This window comes from Natrix helvetica, assembly GCF_964273705.1.
Source record: "Natrix helvetica genome assembly, chromosome: Z".
Taxonomy (NCBI): Eukaryota; Metazoa; Chordata; class Lepidosauria; order Squamata; family Natricidae; genus Natrix; species Natrix helvetica.
In genome coordinates this window covers 101,040,608-101,057,793 of record NC_138554.1, presented here as the reverse complement: position 1 = coordinate 101,057,793, position 17,186 = coordinate 101,040,608, and the positions used below count along the sequence as shown (strand labels likewise).

General features: G+C 37.0%; 1 protein-coding gene across 2 annotated transcripts in view; it reads left to right on the top strand.

Moving 5' to 3' along the window:
- Positions 1 to 16,962, top strand: part of GPNMB (glycoprotein nmb) — a 37,536-nt gene extending 20,574 nt beyond the window's left edge. For both annotated transcript variants that reach the window (XM_081933742.1, XM_081933741.1), the window contains 7 exons: positions 3,409 to 3,567; positions 3,931 to 4,236; positions 7,432 to 7,566; positions 8,863 to 8,965; positions 9,994 to 10,199; positions 14,775 to 14,868; positions 16,311 to 16,962. In XM_081933742.1, coding sequence (XP_081789868.1) covers positions 3,409 to 3,567; positions 3,931 to 4,236; positions 7,432 to 7,566; positions 8,863 to 8,965; positions 9,994 to 10,199; positions 14,775 to 14,868; positions 16,311 to 16,464 — 1,157 coding nt within the window. In that variant the 3' untranslated portion in view covers positions 16,465 to 16,962. The remainder of the gene's footprint in view (positions 1 to 3,408; positions 3,568 to 3,930; positions 4,237 to 7,431; positions 7,567 to 8,862; positions 8,966 to 9,993; positions 10,200 to 14,774; positions 14,869 to 16,310) is intronic.
- The last annotated feature ends 224 nt before the right edge of the window (positions 16,963 to 17,186 follow it).

The window sequence follows — 17,186 nt, the reverse complement described above, 5'->3', positions numbered from 1 at the left end:
TGGAGTTCCTTAAGATATGTTAGTTAAAAGACACTCGGATGAAGCAAATCTTCACGCTCCTAGACTCCTTTAAAAACACAAACTTTTCAAGTTCAAAATCAAATTTAGAGTTTGCGTTTAAGTGGGTTGTGTTTAAGTGGGTTTGTCACTTCTCTTTTTTTCTCCTTTCTGTCCAAATTATTTCAAGCAAATGGCCCTCTTTGGGGCTAGTGATTCAACCCTCCATTTTTCCCCTTCTTTCTTTTCACAAAAATCCCGATCTGTCCATCAATATTATTTATACTCTCAAGGTTCTTTGCCTTTTCCGGACTTCTGGTTAGCGCCGCAATGAGACAGACTGGGAAATGGCTCCTGAGGAACCTGTGGAATCCAGGCTGACAAACCATTGCCTCAGAGTCTTTTAGATCAGATCCTTCTTCAAGTGAAGGTGAAAAAAGAGTGGCGTCTCGAATGGCCAAGAGGGAAGAAACTGGTTCCTCGAATGCCAGAGATTAGCTCTATGACCAGGCAATGGGGGAAGCAGATATGGCAAAATGTCTGTCATAAAGTTGGAGGCAACCAAGCTAAGCACGAGAGCAGGAGTGGCAGTTGGACAAAGTGACAAGATCGGGTGAGAAGATTTAAAAACCCATCGATAGAATAAAAGTGGAGTTGTGATTAGGAGAGAATTCAAATATAAACTAGCATAAATGGAAGAATTGGGAACTGCATAACAAAACAAAGAGAAAGGAAAAAAGATGGCGGTTTAAAAACATTACAGCCCAAAGAGTATGGAATGTTTATCCAGCTTAGGAGGCGGAATTAAAAGAAGGACTGAATATTTTATTAATACAGAAAAAAAAGATTAAAGATTAAAGTTTACATTTAAAACTTAAGATATCTGACTGGGGAAAAAAAGAAGTGGAGGCACTTACCAGAAAACAACCATTACCAGGCAGAGACGAAATTGGGAACTGAAGGAATGGGCAGCCAGAGTTTAACAACAAAAGCTAAGAGCATTGCTTTCAACATGATTTCAACAAGATTTAAAATCCAAAGAAGAAACTCCCTCCCTCTCCTACTCCTTTGTTACAATTTGCATTTTTGTGTCTTCATAGAGCTAAAGGTTACATTTACGTTTACATTTCTACTAGAAAAAGCTCATTCGGAAGAACAAAAGAAAACGAAAGAGCTGATTTTGACAGGGAATTGAATTGAGCACAAGCAGTTTAACTACTTTCTTTTACAATGAAACCCTCTTCCTTTTTTGTTTGAAGTGGGGAAGTTTGAAATATAAAGAATTGGGAAATGACCTGAAGAAGGAAAATAGCAAATTAAAAGTCGGGCACTATGGAGAGGGGTGGGATCTTAAAGGAATATACGAAATGTTGAAAAATATGCGTGAATCATTTGGATTGAGAAAGGATGATAGCCTGGAAAACATTGAAAATGAAAACCCACAGACAGAAAAAGCAAGAGAGAGTCGGGGAAATAATAAGCAGATAAAGGATCTCATTGGACTTAATAGGAACACAAGGAAAAGGGAAGAGTGTGTCGCAATAAAAAAAAACAAAAGAAAGGAAAAGAAAAGACTGGAGCAGACAGGCAGCACGATAAAAGAAAGAAAAAGAGTTTATTACAGGAAGGAAAATATAAGAAAAGAAAAAGGGAAACTAGACTGAGGAAACAAAAGGAAATCCTGAAGAGGGCACGATGAATGGTACAGCAAAAAGCTATTAAAAATATTGGGAAGAAAAGATATATAAATAGCAGGAAAGGAGAAGTTCAGAGATTGGGATTTAAGATTTTTTAAAAATAAATGGAAGGTGAAATAAAAATTGGTAGATGAGAGGGGAGGAAAGGTGGAGAATGTTTGTAAAGCATATGCTATTGTGAACTTTAATTAACTGTAACACTGAAATGTAATATGTGTTTATGGTATAGAAAGGATTGCAAGCAAAAAAGAATCAAAGGTAAACTAATTAAGATGAATAAAGATAGTAGGTTAGCTGATATGTATTAATAATGAAAGGTGAAATGATTATGCCGGGCTACAAACAAGAAAAACATTAGCTAGGAAAGTTATTAGAGGAGGGGGGGGAAATGGAGGGGAAAGGTGGAAATATGCCTAATAATATATAGTTAAAATCATAAGATGAGATAAAATAGGGGCGCTTAATGTTCTAAAAGAATGTAACAGCATTATGAGGATAGCGGGAAATTTGAATCCATCTTGCACTGCATCCAAAAAAGAGGTTGTTACGGGGGGGAGGGGAAACAAATGGAATTCGTATAAAGTTATACCTATAAAAGGTTCTTTGCCTTTTCCAAATTCTGATTTATAACTATGGGTTAATAGATCTTATCAGGCTTTCATCTCACCTTTGCACGCTCTTATTCAGCTGCTTTGGACTGGAGCCAGCTCTTGTGCAGTCACGTTCCCATGCTGCTGCCCTGGCTTCGATTCAGAGGGCAAATCTCTGACCTACGAGGGACCTGTTACACTCCTGGGTCTGATGAGACACTGCCCCTTCTCCCCCACCCCTGGGGGGGGGGGGTTCTGATCCAAAAACGGATCTCGGAGACAGTTTGTCAGACAGAGTTCATGTGAGACTCTTCAGAGCTCATATCCCCCACGTCTGTCCAGCTGGAGAACTTCAGGTCGACTCCCCAATGAGAATAAAATAGAATGGCAAATACCTGATATGCTCAGGCATAACTGGGATTTTTTAAAAAAACTATATTATCTGGTGGTGAACTACATAATGGCACTATCCTTATAACTGTAATAGATGTAAGTGTATGGATATAAGTGTATAAATAGTTCGTTAATCTTGAAAAGAGTTACTGCAAATCAAAGTTAGCCCAGTTTAGTTGAAAATTTTACTATTGCTATGAGTTGCCAAGTGGTTTGTGCAAATGTACAAGACATGGAAAAGGAACACAATTATGATACTAGACATAAAATGACAGAATCATGTGCAAAACTTTTGGGCTGTTTATAAGGAGGACTAACAAACATGCAATTCATTCGGAAGCATTATATTTATTCATTTTGCCCTTTTGATAGAGTAAGATATCGTGTTTCCCCGAAAATAAGACAGGGTCTTATTTTCTTTTGACCCCTGAAATAAGCGCTTGGTCTTATTTACAAGGTGGTCTTATTATTTTTGAGGTGCAGGAGGCAGCGAGCACAATCACCTCATGACTGCTGCTGTGTTGCAATATTTTGGGTGAGGGTTTATTTTTTGGGGGGGGGGTATTTTAGCACATGCGCTCAAAAGCCCGATTGAGCTTATTATCCGGGGAGGTCTTATTTTCAGGGAAACAGGGTATTTCTTTCCTTTGCAAAGAGCAATTATATAGAAACCCCCCCCCCAAAAAAAAACCCATAGTACTACCATCTTTTTTATGTTTTACTTTTTTTAGGACAATATTATCAAATAAAAGGAGGTTCATCAGTTATGATATCAATCAACACAACAAATATCACTGTTGGTAAACAAATAATGGAGTTGGCAGTTTACAGAAGAGGTTATCGCTCATTTGTACCTGTAACCACATCAAATGCTATTTATGTTGTAACTGGTGAGTCCCCAATGTTAAGTTATAATTAATCAAACGTGGACTATTTATGTTACTTATGGGCTGATTTTAGCTTCCAGAATTCTTAGCAGAAGTCTACACAATCAGAGAGCCAATGCTCTCTACACAACCTTCCTTCCTGCTTTTTATCAGGTTTTTACATTTTAAAACTAAAAAAACACTTGAAATGTTGTGTGCAAGGGTGGAGAGATGGGAAAGGTTTATGCAACACATTAGGCAAGCAAATGAGACACCAGTCCTTGATACATCAGTACTTCTCTAGGAAGAGCTAGTACATGAGTATAGTGTTATCTATTGTATGTAAAGCTACAATTTCATCTTTTTTTGGATATTGTTGACATGCAGATCAAATCCCCTTCTATGTGAACATATCACAGAAGAACAATCGCAATATTTCAGACTTGATCTTCATCAAGGATATCCCCATTATATTTGATGTTCGGATTCATGATCCCAGCCACTATCTGAACCATTCTGCTATTTCTTATCACTGGAATTTTGGAGATGGTAGTGGGTTATTTGTTTCCAACAATTCTATTTCAACAAAGACATACACACTTCTGGGAAATTTCAGTGCTGACTTATCTGTTCAAGCTATTATACCTGTACCTTGTGGACCAGTGACAGCTTCTCCTTTATCTACATTTCCAGGTAAGTGTGTATGACAATTATGGTATCCATCCTACATATTTGCTCATGGAGACACATTGGTTTGGCTCATGAAAGAAAATAAGATCTAATGTACACTGTTTTGTTTTGACATAGTTTGTTAAATAAACTCACCACCACAACCAGAAACATTATGTGCGATATAATATAGTGCAAATCTAATACTTAATTTGATGGCTAATATATTAATCCAGCCACTGATTGCTTTTTATAGGAGTTAATTATCTCCTGTCCTCCACCTCTCTATAATTTGCAAATTAGCAATTATAAATATTTGATTGATTGATTGATTTCTTAATGTCTATGCTTACTTCATCATTCTGTGCTGTGATCTTATACCAAGAATAAGAAAAGCCGTATTTTTCATCTGGGCTTTGCTTTAAGAGGTAATTTTAAATTTAGGCCTATGATGATCAGATTGTTATTCTTTGGTTACTGGAAAATCCCATTGTTCTTCTGGCCATTGCTGAGCATGAAGGAAGAATGATCAAGGAAAAAAACCAATCCTCAAGTAAGCTTGAATAAAATGGAATGACAACACGTGTTGTCTTCAATTTACAACTATTTGTTTAGTAACTATTTGAAGTAGCAACAGCACTGAAAAAAGTGGCTTATGACTGGTTTTCACACTTACAATCACTGCAGCATCCCCATGGTCACATGATCAAAATTCAGATGCTTGGCAACTGTTTTATAAACCTCTGAACAGTGAGGACAATTAACTAATGGAACAGCTTGTCATCAAAAGTTCTGGGTGCTTCATGACGGCAGGTTTTAAAGAAGAGACTGGAGAATCACTTCGCTGAAATAGTATAGAGTTTCCTACTTGAACAGAAGATCAGAAGATCTTCAAGGTCTCTTCCAGCTCTATTATGATTGATTCCTATTTATGACGGTTGCAGTGATTTGTGCAATTATCTTTTGTAACTTTCTGACAAGCAAAGTCAATTAACTTTACAACAGTGTTACTAACTTAACAACTGTAGGGATTCACTTAACAATTATGGTAAGAAAGATTGTAAGGTGGGACTTAACAATTGTCTTGCTTAACAACAGAAATTTGGACTCAATTGTGGTTGTAAGTTGAGGATTACATGTACAGTTATTTGCAGGACTGCTTCTCTCTCAGGGCATCTGCTCATCTTACTAGTTTGGACAGGGTGGTTGGATTCTGCTCCTGTGGATGATATCATCCAATGGATCCTTGAATTGAACTTTTTTCATATGTGCACCATCTCTTTGGAAGAACCTCTCCCTGAGATTTGGGAGGACTTTATTCTTTTAGTCTTCCAAAAGGTTTTGAAGACTGGTTCTTCTCCCAAGCACTGGGCTAGGATAGAATTGAGTCGGGATATTAACAGTTGGGAGAGTTCTGGCATCTTGGTGGAAAGAGTGTGATTTATTTTTATATTGTTTTTATTGGTTACTGTGAGCCACTTAGAATCACTGTGTTTGATAGATGCCATACAATATAACAAATAAACAAATAATAAACAAACAGATAAACAAGTAAGTAAAGAAGCTTTCCTCTTCTGTTACTTGCATTAAACTTCTGATGAGTACCAGTAAATTTCCAAAACACATAATGCCAAAATCAAGGGACTTAAAAGACAAGAGCCAACAGTAGGAATTTTTATTCCAAAGGGAACTACTGTATTTGTTAATAAATGGAATTATTTTCCTCATAGTGAGAAAATAACTTAGCTTTGCTTCCTGAGAACAGGTGTATGGTATATGAGGGATCCTTGGTGCTCTCTAACTTGCTTGTTTTCTTGCAGATGTTTCATTACCCGAATTAGGTAACTTCATCAGTGATAGTCACTAGCACTGATGATGTTAGTAGTTTGGGTAATGAAATATTCTTGTCAAATAGACAACAAGTAGTCAAAATAGGGAATGCCTCATCAAACCATGCACCAGTTAACAGCAGTGTTCCCCAAGGCAGCATTTTAGGACCTGCACTCTTTATACTTTACATAAATGATTTTTGTGATCATATTGTAAGCAGCTGTGTCTCTTCACTGATGATGTAAAACTATTCAACACCACCAACAGTGCTGTTAAAAAGCGACCTTGACTATGTGTCAGAGTGGTCAAACAATCGGCAACTCCAAATCTCAACCAACAAATCATCTGTCTTACACATTGGCAAAAAAATCAGAACACCAAATAAATACAAGCTGGGTGGATATGACCTCATAGACGACCTTCACTCTGTCAAGGACCTTGGAGTAGTAATCTCAAACGATCTAAGTGCCAGAGCTCACTGTAACAGCATTGCCAAAAAGATATTATGAGTTGTCAACCTAATCTTGCGTAGCTTCTTTTCCGGTAATATTGTATTGCATAGTAGGGCATACAAAATCTTTGCTAAACCAATTCTCGAATACAGCTCATCTGCCTGGAATCCGCACTGTATATCAGATATTAATACAATTGGGAGAGTCCAGAGGTATTTCACAAGAAGAGGACTCCACTCCTCTACTCACAACAGAATATCGTATTCCACCAGGCTTGAAATTTTGGGCTTGGAGAACCTAGAACTATGCCGCATACGGTCTGATCGAAGTACACAAAATTATCCGCTACAATGTGCTACCTGTCAATGACTACTTCAACTTCAACCACAATAATACACAAGCAAACAATAGATACAAACTCAAGGTAAACCGCTCCAAACTTGATTGCAGAAAATACGACTTCAGCAACAGAGTGGTCAATGCCTGGAATGCTCTACCTGACTCTGTTGTTACATCCCCAAACCCCCATATTTTTTACCTAAGACTCTCTACTGTTGACATTACCTCATTCCTAAAAGGTCTGTAAGGTGTGTGCATAAGCACAGTGCCTACTGTCTCCATTTATTCGTACCCACTTACTGTATTCGTATTTATGTTTATACTTATGCATGTTATCTTTTACATGTTTGACAACTAACTAACTAACTAAGCTCAGATAGCATCAAGGACCTCTCAGGTCAATCTTGAGCTACAAATATTCTCCTTTATTAGTACCATGTATGGTATATATATGGATGTAAGTCTCTGTATGAAAATAAGACGATCAAATAAATGTAATACACATTTTATCTTGGTATAAACAGAGGGTACAAAAACTATTTTTGCTCTATGATGCAAATCTAAAAACTCTTTCCACAATTATTCTTTCTTTTTTTAGCATTCACTACGCAGTTGCCTTCTAATACAACCCCCACCTCCCCTAACGCAACTGAGGTGCCCACAGGACAACCTCCTGTTGAAAGGTGCAGTATCACTCGATATGGAACTTACAAAGCAACACTTACCATTGTAGGTATGCATCTACATCAGTAAGCGAAGAATATCATTTTCATAGATAGTGTGTGAAGTGTTCATTACATAATTAAAATGGCTTTTGGGTTTCAGCTATGGTAGAATTTTTTCTGTAAACAAAGGACAGAATATCTGAAAGCTTTTAGAATCCATTTTGAAATGAAGACTTAAAATAATATTATTTTGTTTGCTTTGAAAATCATATTACCAATAGTGTTACGGATAAAGACTTCCATCCATGAACAAAAAGAGATTTCTTTGTACAGGTGGGATTTCTTCCATTGGAGGAAGATTCCTTTTGTCCACTAGAGTTCTTCCATTAATAGAAAAGACCTTACTCTACTATCCGTTGTGGAATATTTAACTAAATAGCTCATCAGTAATATTTGTGTTTGCTAGGAATGTTCTTGTCACTTTGCCTAAGTATCACCATATATATTATTTTAAACCAAATTTCAGTATTATTGTTGCCATGTTCAGTTTGGTCACCTTGTTCAGGAAAAGTACAGTCCCTGGATTGATACAGCAAGTTCAAATATAAGAGTCATTCTGAAAGTATGATGAATATACCACTGAATTAAAAAAACATTTAATTTAAAAGAAAGATGAGTCTTAATCTTAAAGTTAACATTCTTAATATAACGACATACATATCCTTAGTAGAAGTACCGTAATGAACAAAATTATCAAACTCTACTCCGTTTTTTGCAAGTAGACATATACAATACATATACACAGTATTGAAGAAACTCAATCCAAGGATTTAGTTTCAGTATTGAAAATGATCATAATAAACTTTTTTAAAGTTTCCAATTTCCAACTTTGTGGTGGTGTGGAAGACAGGGAGTAATTCTGTTGCTGTTTTTTTTAAAATAAGAATCAGACACTATTATCTTTTGCAACAATAAAAACCTATCCATAGCTTCAGACCTATCTTTTTACTCTCTTGGTTATAAATTATGGATCATTCATATTCTTTAGGGCTGGAATTTAAACATCTAATGATCTGAGATGCTTTAAAATGTCAAATGCCTGAACCTCTCTCTAATGATTACATGTCAACAAAAAATTTAAAAAGAACTTTTCTGGGTGACAGAAACAAAAACACAAATATGGTGACCAAAAACAAATAAAATTTGCTGACTCTGCCTATTTTTGCGTCAACTAATCAGAAACTATTGTTAACAAGAAACTATAATTCTCTTGTACTTACGATTTAGAAAAAATACCTCTTTTCCTTGTCAAATTTTGCACCCTAAAAAATCTTGGTATGTTATCATTGGTTTATTTTTGACAGATGGGATCCTTGAGGTAAACATTGTCCAAATGACAAGTGTCCAGACGACAGCTACTCAAGTTGGAAGTTCCGTGGTTGATTTCGTAGTAACTTGTCAAGGGAGGTAGGCTTTTCCAAATATGCCTACATATTCTCCTACATATTCTGGCATCTTATACTATACAGTTAAATAATTCCTCTCAGTTAACTGAAAGAGCTCTATATAGAAGACTCAGGAATACCAGTATAACTGAATTGTCCTATTGTGGTTCACTGTGTTGGTGTATTGCTGCACACAGAGACTGAGAAACAAGAGACCTGCAGTCCAATATCCATGGATACTACTAGATGTAGAGGAATATGGAGTTAATCTTGAAAACATTATGCATTTATGGGAGATGAAACTCCTATTCATCCTGGCAAAAAAGGAAGTGTGAGAAAGAAACTTAGAATAACCCTACCATGATTATCTTTGGTGTAAGAGGGGACAACTCTGTCAGGTTTTCAATATTCTGTTATTATATCTTAGAACAACAAAGTAGCATTCTTGTAATGCCTGACCTGATCTGTTTCCTGACGTGTCCTACCTCAAAGAACTGCCATTGGGCTGGAGACAATTGAATCCACCATTCAGGAGCCATGTTAATTCTTCTCCAGAGCAAAGAGGATGAAATCCAGGAGATGTTCTTTTAAACTGGATTTATTATTTCTAGGTAGTTTGTAAGATTCAATTTACAAGATACAGACAAGATTCTGAAGGTTGCCACATGGAAAAGCCCCTATGAATTGTCTTTTGCAGTTGCAGCTTTCTTTGTAATACATTCAGTAAACTCTGTACTAGGATTTATAAACAGAAAGATTCATTGGAGCATTAATATTTTTAGAAGGTTTAAAAGAGTTATCCTTCCTGTGAATAATAATGATCATAGCATGATTGCAGTATTTTACTTCTCCCGTTTAATCATCTTTATTGTTTGAACTGAAACTGGATTGTTTTAAATACATATATGCTATGCTTAAAAAAGAATAATTGATCTGAACTATTTGGGGCATGTTATGAAAAAAGTTACATGTCATCAATTAGTTAATTGGTTCTATACAATCCAAACTGGTTAACTACCTTATCTCTTTTTGTCTCTTCCCCCTACCTAGTCTACCTACAGATGCTTGCACATTAATTGCTGATCCCACATGTACGATTTTACAGAGTGAGTCATGTCACCCTGTTGATGTTGCTGATATATGTTTCCTAACCATAAGAAGAGCCTTCAATGAATCTGGAACCTATTGTGTCAACATCACACTGGCTGATGCAACAAGTCTAGCACTCACAAGTACTGTGATCTCCATCAATGGAGGTAAATCCTACCTTTTTTTATCAGAAGTTGGCATGGTTATTTCTCAAGAGTTGTTAAATTTTCAACTCTAAGGGATGCTGCATGTTTGACAGATTAACAGATGCTTGTAAAAAGGTAGAACCTTTCCATATTCTAATATTACACTAATATACAAGTTTAGAATGCCTGAGATAAAGAAAAGTGTGCTTCTTATGATAAATATGCATAGCAAACTTTTTCATCTTGGTCATTCCTAACTCTATCAGCCCAAATCTGAATAATGATTCTACTAGTGCCACACTTTCCCAAATGCCTGCATTTAAAGAAATGTAGAATGAAAGAGACTCAATTATTACTATCAATTATCAATTATCTGTAATCTGTGCTCTCCAAGCAGAAACTAGGTGTCTACTTCAGCCATTTCACTCTATGGCGATGCCATGCTATCAGCCCCCTCTGCCACAAAGATCTTGCAGGAGAAGAGCAGTCTGGACAACCGTGGGATCTGGCAGGTTGAGAGCTGTGAACCATAAACACAAAGCTTTTGCTGTGACCCAGCAAAACAGATATAGTGCCCTTGCTGACCTTAATGGGGACACTAAAGAGATAGGTCAAGGTAGTTGTGATAATGATGACTCAAATAAGCAGGGGATCGTGGTCCAAAACGAAGAACTTTCTTCGGAAATGCGAAATGGGGAACCAGGTATCACACATCAGTCGCAGAAGAAGATCAAGGTATGTAAAAAGAGAAGTCACCTTCTGGTTGGTGATTCAATCGTAAGGGATGTAAATTTAGGAGAGGATATGGAGGTTTTAAAAGAGGTAAGGTGTCTGCCAGGTGCTACTGCCAGCAGAGACAAGAGGCGTATTCTTAAGATAGTCAAGAATGCAAGTAAGGACTGTGATGTTGATGCTATTATACATCTTGGCACTAATGATCTATCCCAGAAAGATGTACTTTCTGTGCAGAATGATTTCCAGAACTTGGGGTATGAACTTAATAGTATAGGTTGTAGGCTTATCTTTTCAGAGGTTTTACCTGTATATAAGGAACAAAAAGGGAAGGGCCAGCGTGTAGCAGAGTTTAATGTTTGGCTAAAGGAGTGGTGTAAAAGGGAAGGCTTTGGTTTTATTAGTCATGATGCCTGTAGCTGCTCCAATGAAAAACTGTACAAAAGAGATGGGTTGCACCCATCCAAGAAAGGGACTGAGTTACTTGGCATTAAATTCACAGATTTTCTTGATAAACATTTAAACTGAAGAGTGGGGACAGAGAATTAATAGATACAGAACATTTCTGTCCCCAGCAAACTAAAATTCATAGGGTTATAAGTGCATGTAACATAGATGTGTGTGTGGGTAAGATTATCACTCCTGCTGTCAAGCAAAACCAAGCATTTAATAGTGATTGCCATACCATGTGTATGAATCACACAAGTGGCAAGAAAATAGGGGCAGTCAGGCATAACACAGGTTATGTAGACAGTAAACACAAGGTCAATCAAAATGGACTCAAATGTCTATACACCAATGCACAGAGTATGAGGAATAAACAGGGCGAATTAGAAATTCAAGTAAAAGAGGGCAGATACGATATTATTGCCATTACAGAAACTTGGTGGGATGAAACCGACAAATGGAACATACAGCTAGAAGGATTTAAATTATTTAAAAGAAATAGACCAAATAAAAGAGGAGGTGGAGTTGCACTATATATAAGAAATAACTACGTCTCTACAGAAATAGAGCACAACAATGATGAGAACTATCTTGAATGCATTTGGGTCAATATTAAAGGTTGTGGGGGAAATGACATTGCCATAGGTCTATACTACAGGCCACCCAACCAAGCAGAGGAAGTAGATGAACTTTTTGCTAGTCAGCTAACTAAGGTATGTAGGAAACACACCACAATAGTAATGGGAGATTTTAACTACCCTGACAGCAACTGGGAAACAAACTCTGCACCAAGTGGAAGATCCAACAGGTTCCTAACAAACCTAGCAGACAGCTTTGTTTTCCAAAAAGTAGAGAAGGGAACAAGGGGATCAGCCATATTGGACTTAATTCTCACTAACAGAGAGGAAATGATAGAAGGTGTTGAAGCCATAGGAACCCTGGGGGCAAGTGACCATGCAATATTGGAATTCAACATTATCTAAACACAAGTAGTAGAACAAAGTCAAACTAGAGTCTTGGACTTTAAGAGAGCTAATTTCAATAAACTTAGAGAGAGCTTGGGAAAAATTCCATGGATGAGAATCCTCAAGGGGAAAACAACTCAAGAAGCTTGGGAAATTTTGAAAAATGAGATTACAAAAGCCCAGTCTAGCACAATACCAATGAAGAAGAAAAATAACAGCTCCGAAAAGAAACCAGCATGGCTGCATAAAGAACTATCTGACAAACTGAAAGACAAAAAAGCTAAGTATAAAAAGTGGAAGGAGGGGGACATAACTAAGGCAGAATATCAGCAAATAGCCCGTGCCTGTAAAGATGAAGTGAGGAAAGCTAAGGCTCACAATGAAGAAAGGCTTGCCACAAAAGTAAAAATTAACAAAAAAAGCTTCTTCCAACATGTTAAAAACAAGAAAAAGGTTAAGGAAACGATTGGTCCATTGCTAGGAGAAAGTGGCAAGAAGGTGACAAGCAACAGGGAGAAAGCAGAACTATTTAACTCATGTTTTGCATCTGTCTTTACACAAAGGGATAAACAGTCCAACATATCAAAAATAGCACCACAAAAATCAGATTAGGAACACAAATTGAAATAGGGAAGAAAATGGTAAGTGAGCACCTGTCTACCCTAGACGAGTTCAAATCACCAGGACTGGATGGATTACACCCCAGGGTTCTGAAGGAACTAGCAGACGAGATCTCAGAACCACTGAATTATATCTTTCAGAGATCCTGGAACACCGGGAAACTACCAGAGGACTGGAAAAGAGATGATGTGGTTCCCATCTTCAAAAAAGGGAATAAATTAGATCCAGGAAACTACAGACCTATCAGCCTGACCTCAATACCAGGAAAGATTCTGGAAAAAATAATCAAGCAACGAATTTGCGAACACCTAGAAGCAAACAAAGTAATAGCCAAAAGCCAACATGGATTTGTCAAAAACAGATCATGCCAGACTAATCTTATTGCATTCTTTGATAATGTGACAAAATTAGTGGACCAGAGGAATGCCGTCGATATAGTTTACTTGGACTTCAGTAAGGCTTTTTATAAGGTAGACCATAACCTACTACTAGATAAAGTAGAAGAATGTGGGTTAGACAGCATCACCACCAGATGGATTCGTAACTGGCTGACCAACCGCACTCAACGTGTAGTCCTCACTGGAACTGCATCTACATGGAGGGAGGTATGCAGTGGAGTACCCCAAGGCTCTGTTTTAGGCCCAGTACTCTTCAACATCTTCATCAATGATTTGGATGAGGGAATAAATGGGGAACTCATCAAATTTGCAGATGACCCAAGCTGGCAGGAATAGCCAACACTCCAGAAGATAGGCTTAAGATACAGAAGGATCTTGACAAACTTGAACATTGGGCACTATCTAATAAAATGAAATTCAATGGTGAAAAGAGTAAGGTTCTACATTTAGGCAACAAAAATGGAATGCACAGGCACAGTATAGGTGGTACCTTGCTCAGTAGTAGTAACTGTGAAAGGGATCTTGGAGTCCTAGTGGACAACCATTTAAATATGAGCCAGCAGTGTGCAGCAGCTGCCAAAAAAGCCAACACAGTTCTAGGCTGCATCAACAGGGGGATAGAATCAAAATCACGTGAAGTGTTAATACCACTTTATAATGCCTTGGTAAGGCCACACTTGGAATACTGCATTCAGTTCTGGTCGCCATGATGTAAAAAAGATGTGGAGACTCTAGAAAGAGTGCAGAGAAGAACAACAAAGATGATTAGGGGACTGGAGACTAAAACATATGAAGAACGGTTGCAGGAACTGGGTATGTTTAGCTTAAGAGAAAGAAGGACTAGGGGAGACATGATAGCAGTGTTCCAATATCTCAGGGGTTGCCACAAAGAAGAGGGAGTCAAGCTATTCTCCAAGGCACCTGAGGGTAGAACAAGAAGCAATGGGTGGAAACTAATCAAGGAGAGAAACAACTTAGAACTGAGGAGAAATTTCCTGACAGTTAGAACAATTAATCAGTGGAACAGCTTGCCTCCAGAAGCTGTGAATGCCCCAACACTGGAAGTCTTTAAGAAGATGTTGGATAGCTATTTGTCTGAAACGGTATAGGGTTTCCTGCCTAGGCAGAGGGTTGGACTAGAAGACCTCCAAGGTCCCTTCCAACTCTACTATTGTATTGTATTGTATTATTGTATTACTATACTAATAATTATTATTACTGATATTATTAATATCAGCAGTAACTGCTGCTGGCCATGGACATGCGCACCGGCCAGCTGCTCTCTTCTGGGTTCCAGTTCTCCAGCATGCACGCACACAATCAGATTTGGCACTTGATGCCGAAAAGGCTAACCATCACTGAGCTAGAGCATTATAAGAATATATTATTCACTGAGTTCCCTTTATTCTGTTTTCTTTAATTTATTCTTTAAGATGAAGCATCCTTTTCAAGAACAGCAGAAGGAATTCTGATTACAGGTGGTTTCTTGGTGGTGCTTGGTAGTTTACTGATTTTCTTCCTTTACAAGTAAGTCACTTGGTAGAGTCATTAACATGAATCAGACCATTGTTTAGTGATTTATAAAATTTTCAAACTCAAATAATATTGATGTAAAAATAACAGAAGATGGATTCTATTTCCCATAGAAAAAAGCAAAAATCCAGTAGCTTTCCTTCTCTGACCAACTTACTCCTCAGATATAAAACACCCCAACCCATCACCTCCCTCATGTTATTTTTTATATTTATATTCGGTTTTCTTCATGTTGCTTTTTAAATTATTCATAGAAGCTCCCAAATATTACTGGATGGAGCATACAATATATTTAAGATTGTTGAGAATAAGGTCAAAGCTTATCTCTCTTCTTTTCTGTAATGGGTTGAGCAACTCTACTTGGGTGTGCTATTGAGGAGTGAAAAATAATAATCCAAAAATCATAGATATCCCTTAATCAATAGAAGAGAATGTTTGCAGTTCAGAGTTGAACTGTGGAGCCCTTAGTGCTTTCTGAGTTCAGTTGTTTTCTTGCAGACTTTTCATTACCCAACTAGGTAATGTCATCACTACTAAAAGGAGATGAGGTTTCCTCTCTTGTTCTTTACAAGTAGTAAACAATAGTCTAATTAAGAAACTATTAAAAACATTCCTACCAATACTAACAGGGTAAGCCACTTGTATATATATAGAGCTAACAGAAAGCAAACTCCGCTCCCATGTAGTCGTGAAGATGTTTCTTAGTGGGAAATAAAATGTTTGCAAGAAAACAACCAAGTTCAGAGAATACTAATGACGCCACAGATCCCTCAGTCTCAGGAGTGAAGGACAATTTGAACCACAGTTGCTGACTCTGTAACTGCAATATCCCATTGTCCTGATTTTTAAAAGGTTTCACATAAAGAATATATCTCGCAATGGCATAATATATTTTTTCTTTATGGAAGAACTCTGAAAACATTTACTTATTATCCTGTTTTCCCGAAAATAAGACCTCTACAGATAATAAACCCAAGCGGGCTTTTGAGCGCATAAACTAAAATAAGCCCTCCCCCCCCCCAAATAAGCCCTCCCCCCAAAATATTGCAACACAGCAGCAGCCGTGAGGTGACCACGCTCACTGCATCCTGCACCTCAAAAATAATAAAGACTTCCCTGAAAATAAGGCCAAGTGCTTATTTCAGGGTATTTTCGGGGAAACACGGTACTGTAGTATATTTCGTTAGTGATGCAATACATTTCTATAAGCACAAAATAGATAGATTTCTTTTTTGGTTTCTCTCTCATTTCACTAATATACATTCTCAGCAACTGTTGTCTAGAGCTGTACTAAAAGCTTTTCCCCACTGATTTTTTCACAAATATAAATGTGCAATAACAATTTACAGAAAAGAATAATGCAATCCAGGAATTATTGGGTTTTGTTCATATAACAGGAAAACCTTTTAATAACTTGACCTTCACATTTTTTTCAGGAGATATAAAGAATATAAACCTATTGAAAGAAAATCAGGTCAAGGAAAATCCAGCGAAGGACTAAGTGTTTACTTCAATAATGTCAAGGCTGTTCTTTTCCCAAGAGGCAATGAGAGAGATCCTCTGCTGAAAAGCAAGCTGGGAATTGTCTAATTCTTCAAGTTAACATTTTAAAATTGCATGTTAAAATTTCAAGCTTTATACTGAACTGCAATTCACTGTAGGAATGCTCTTAAAAAGGGAGGAAAGATGGCATACTTGCATTACATACAAAATAAAAGCTATTGTTCAATACACTTGAAATTATAAAATATCAGAACATAATGTAATATTTTAGTAGATTTATCTTGGGTATGTTATAATATATCAGTTAATGAACCATTTATAAGATAAGATAACGTTTATTTTCATTTTTTTACTGTGAGCACACCCGCCCACATTAAGAATGTGGAATTAAAAGTTCTGTTTCCTGCTCTTCAAGAGACAATGTATATCTACCCAAGCACATAAAACACATACATTATAATGGGTACATTATATTGGGTACTATATTCAGTATATTGGATTATTGCAGAGATTTGTCACTGGGAATCAATACTGCCTGACAAGCAAATAAATAAATAAAATTATTTACTCCTGAGGTTCAATAAATGTCTGCTTGGTTGAGTGTTTTTCTTTTACTAAGCAATTTAAGCTTGCAGTGAATTCTACTGAATTTAGAGGAATTTTTTTCTGTCCCAGCATGCTAAGATCATGCTTCAATCCAATTTTCCTTCATCCTGTATACTCAGTCAGCTTCAAGTTAACAAATTTTAAAATTAGTTTGAAAACTAGAATAATGCTCAACTTACAACAGGTGATTTAGTGACTGTTCA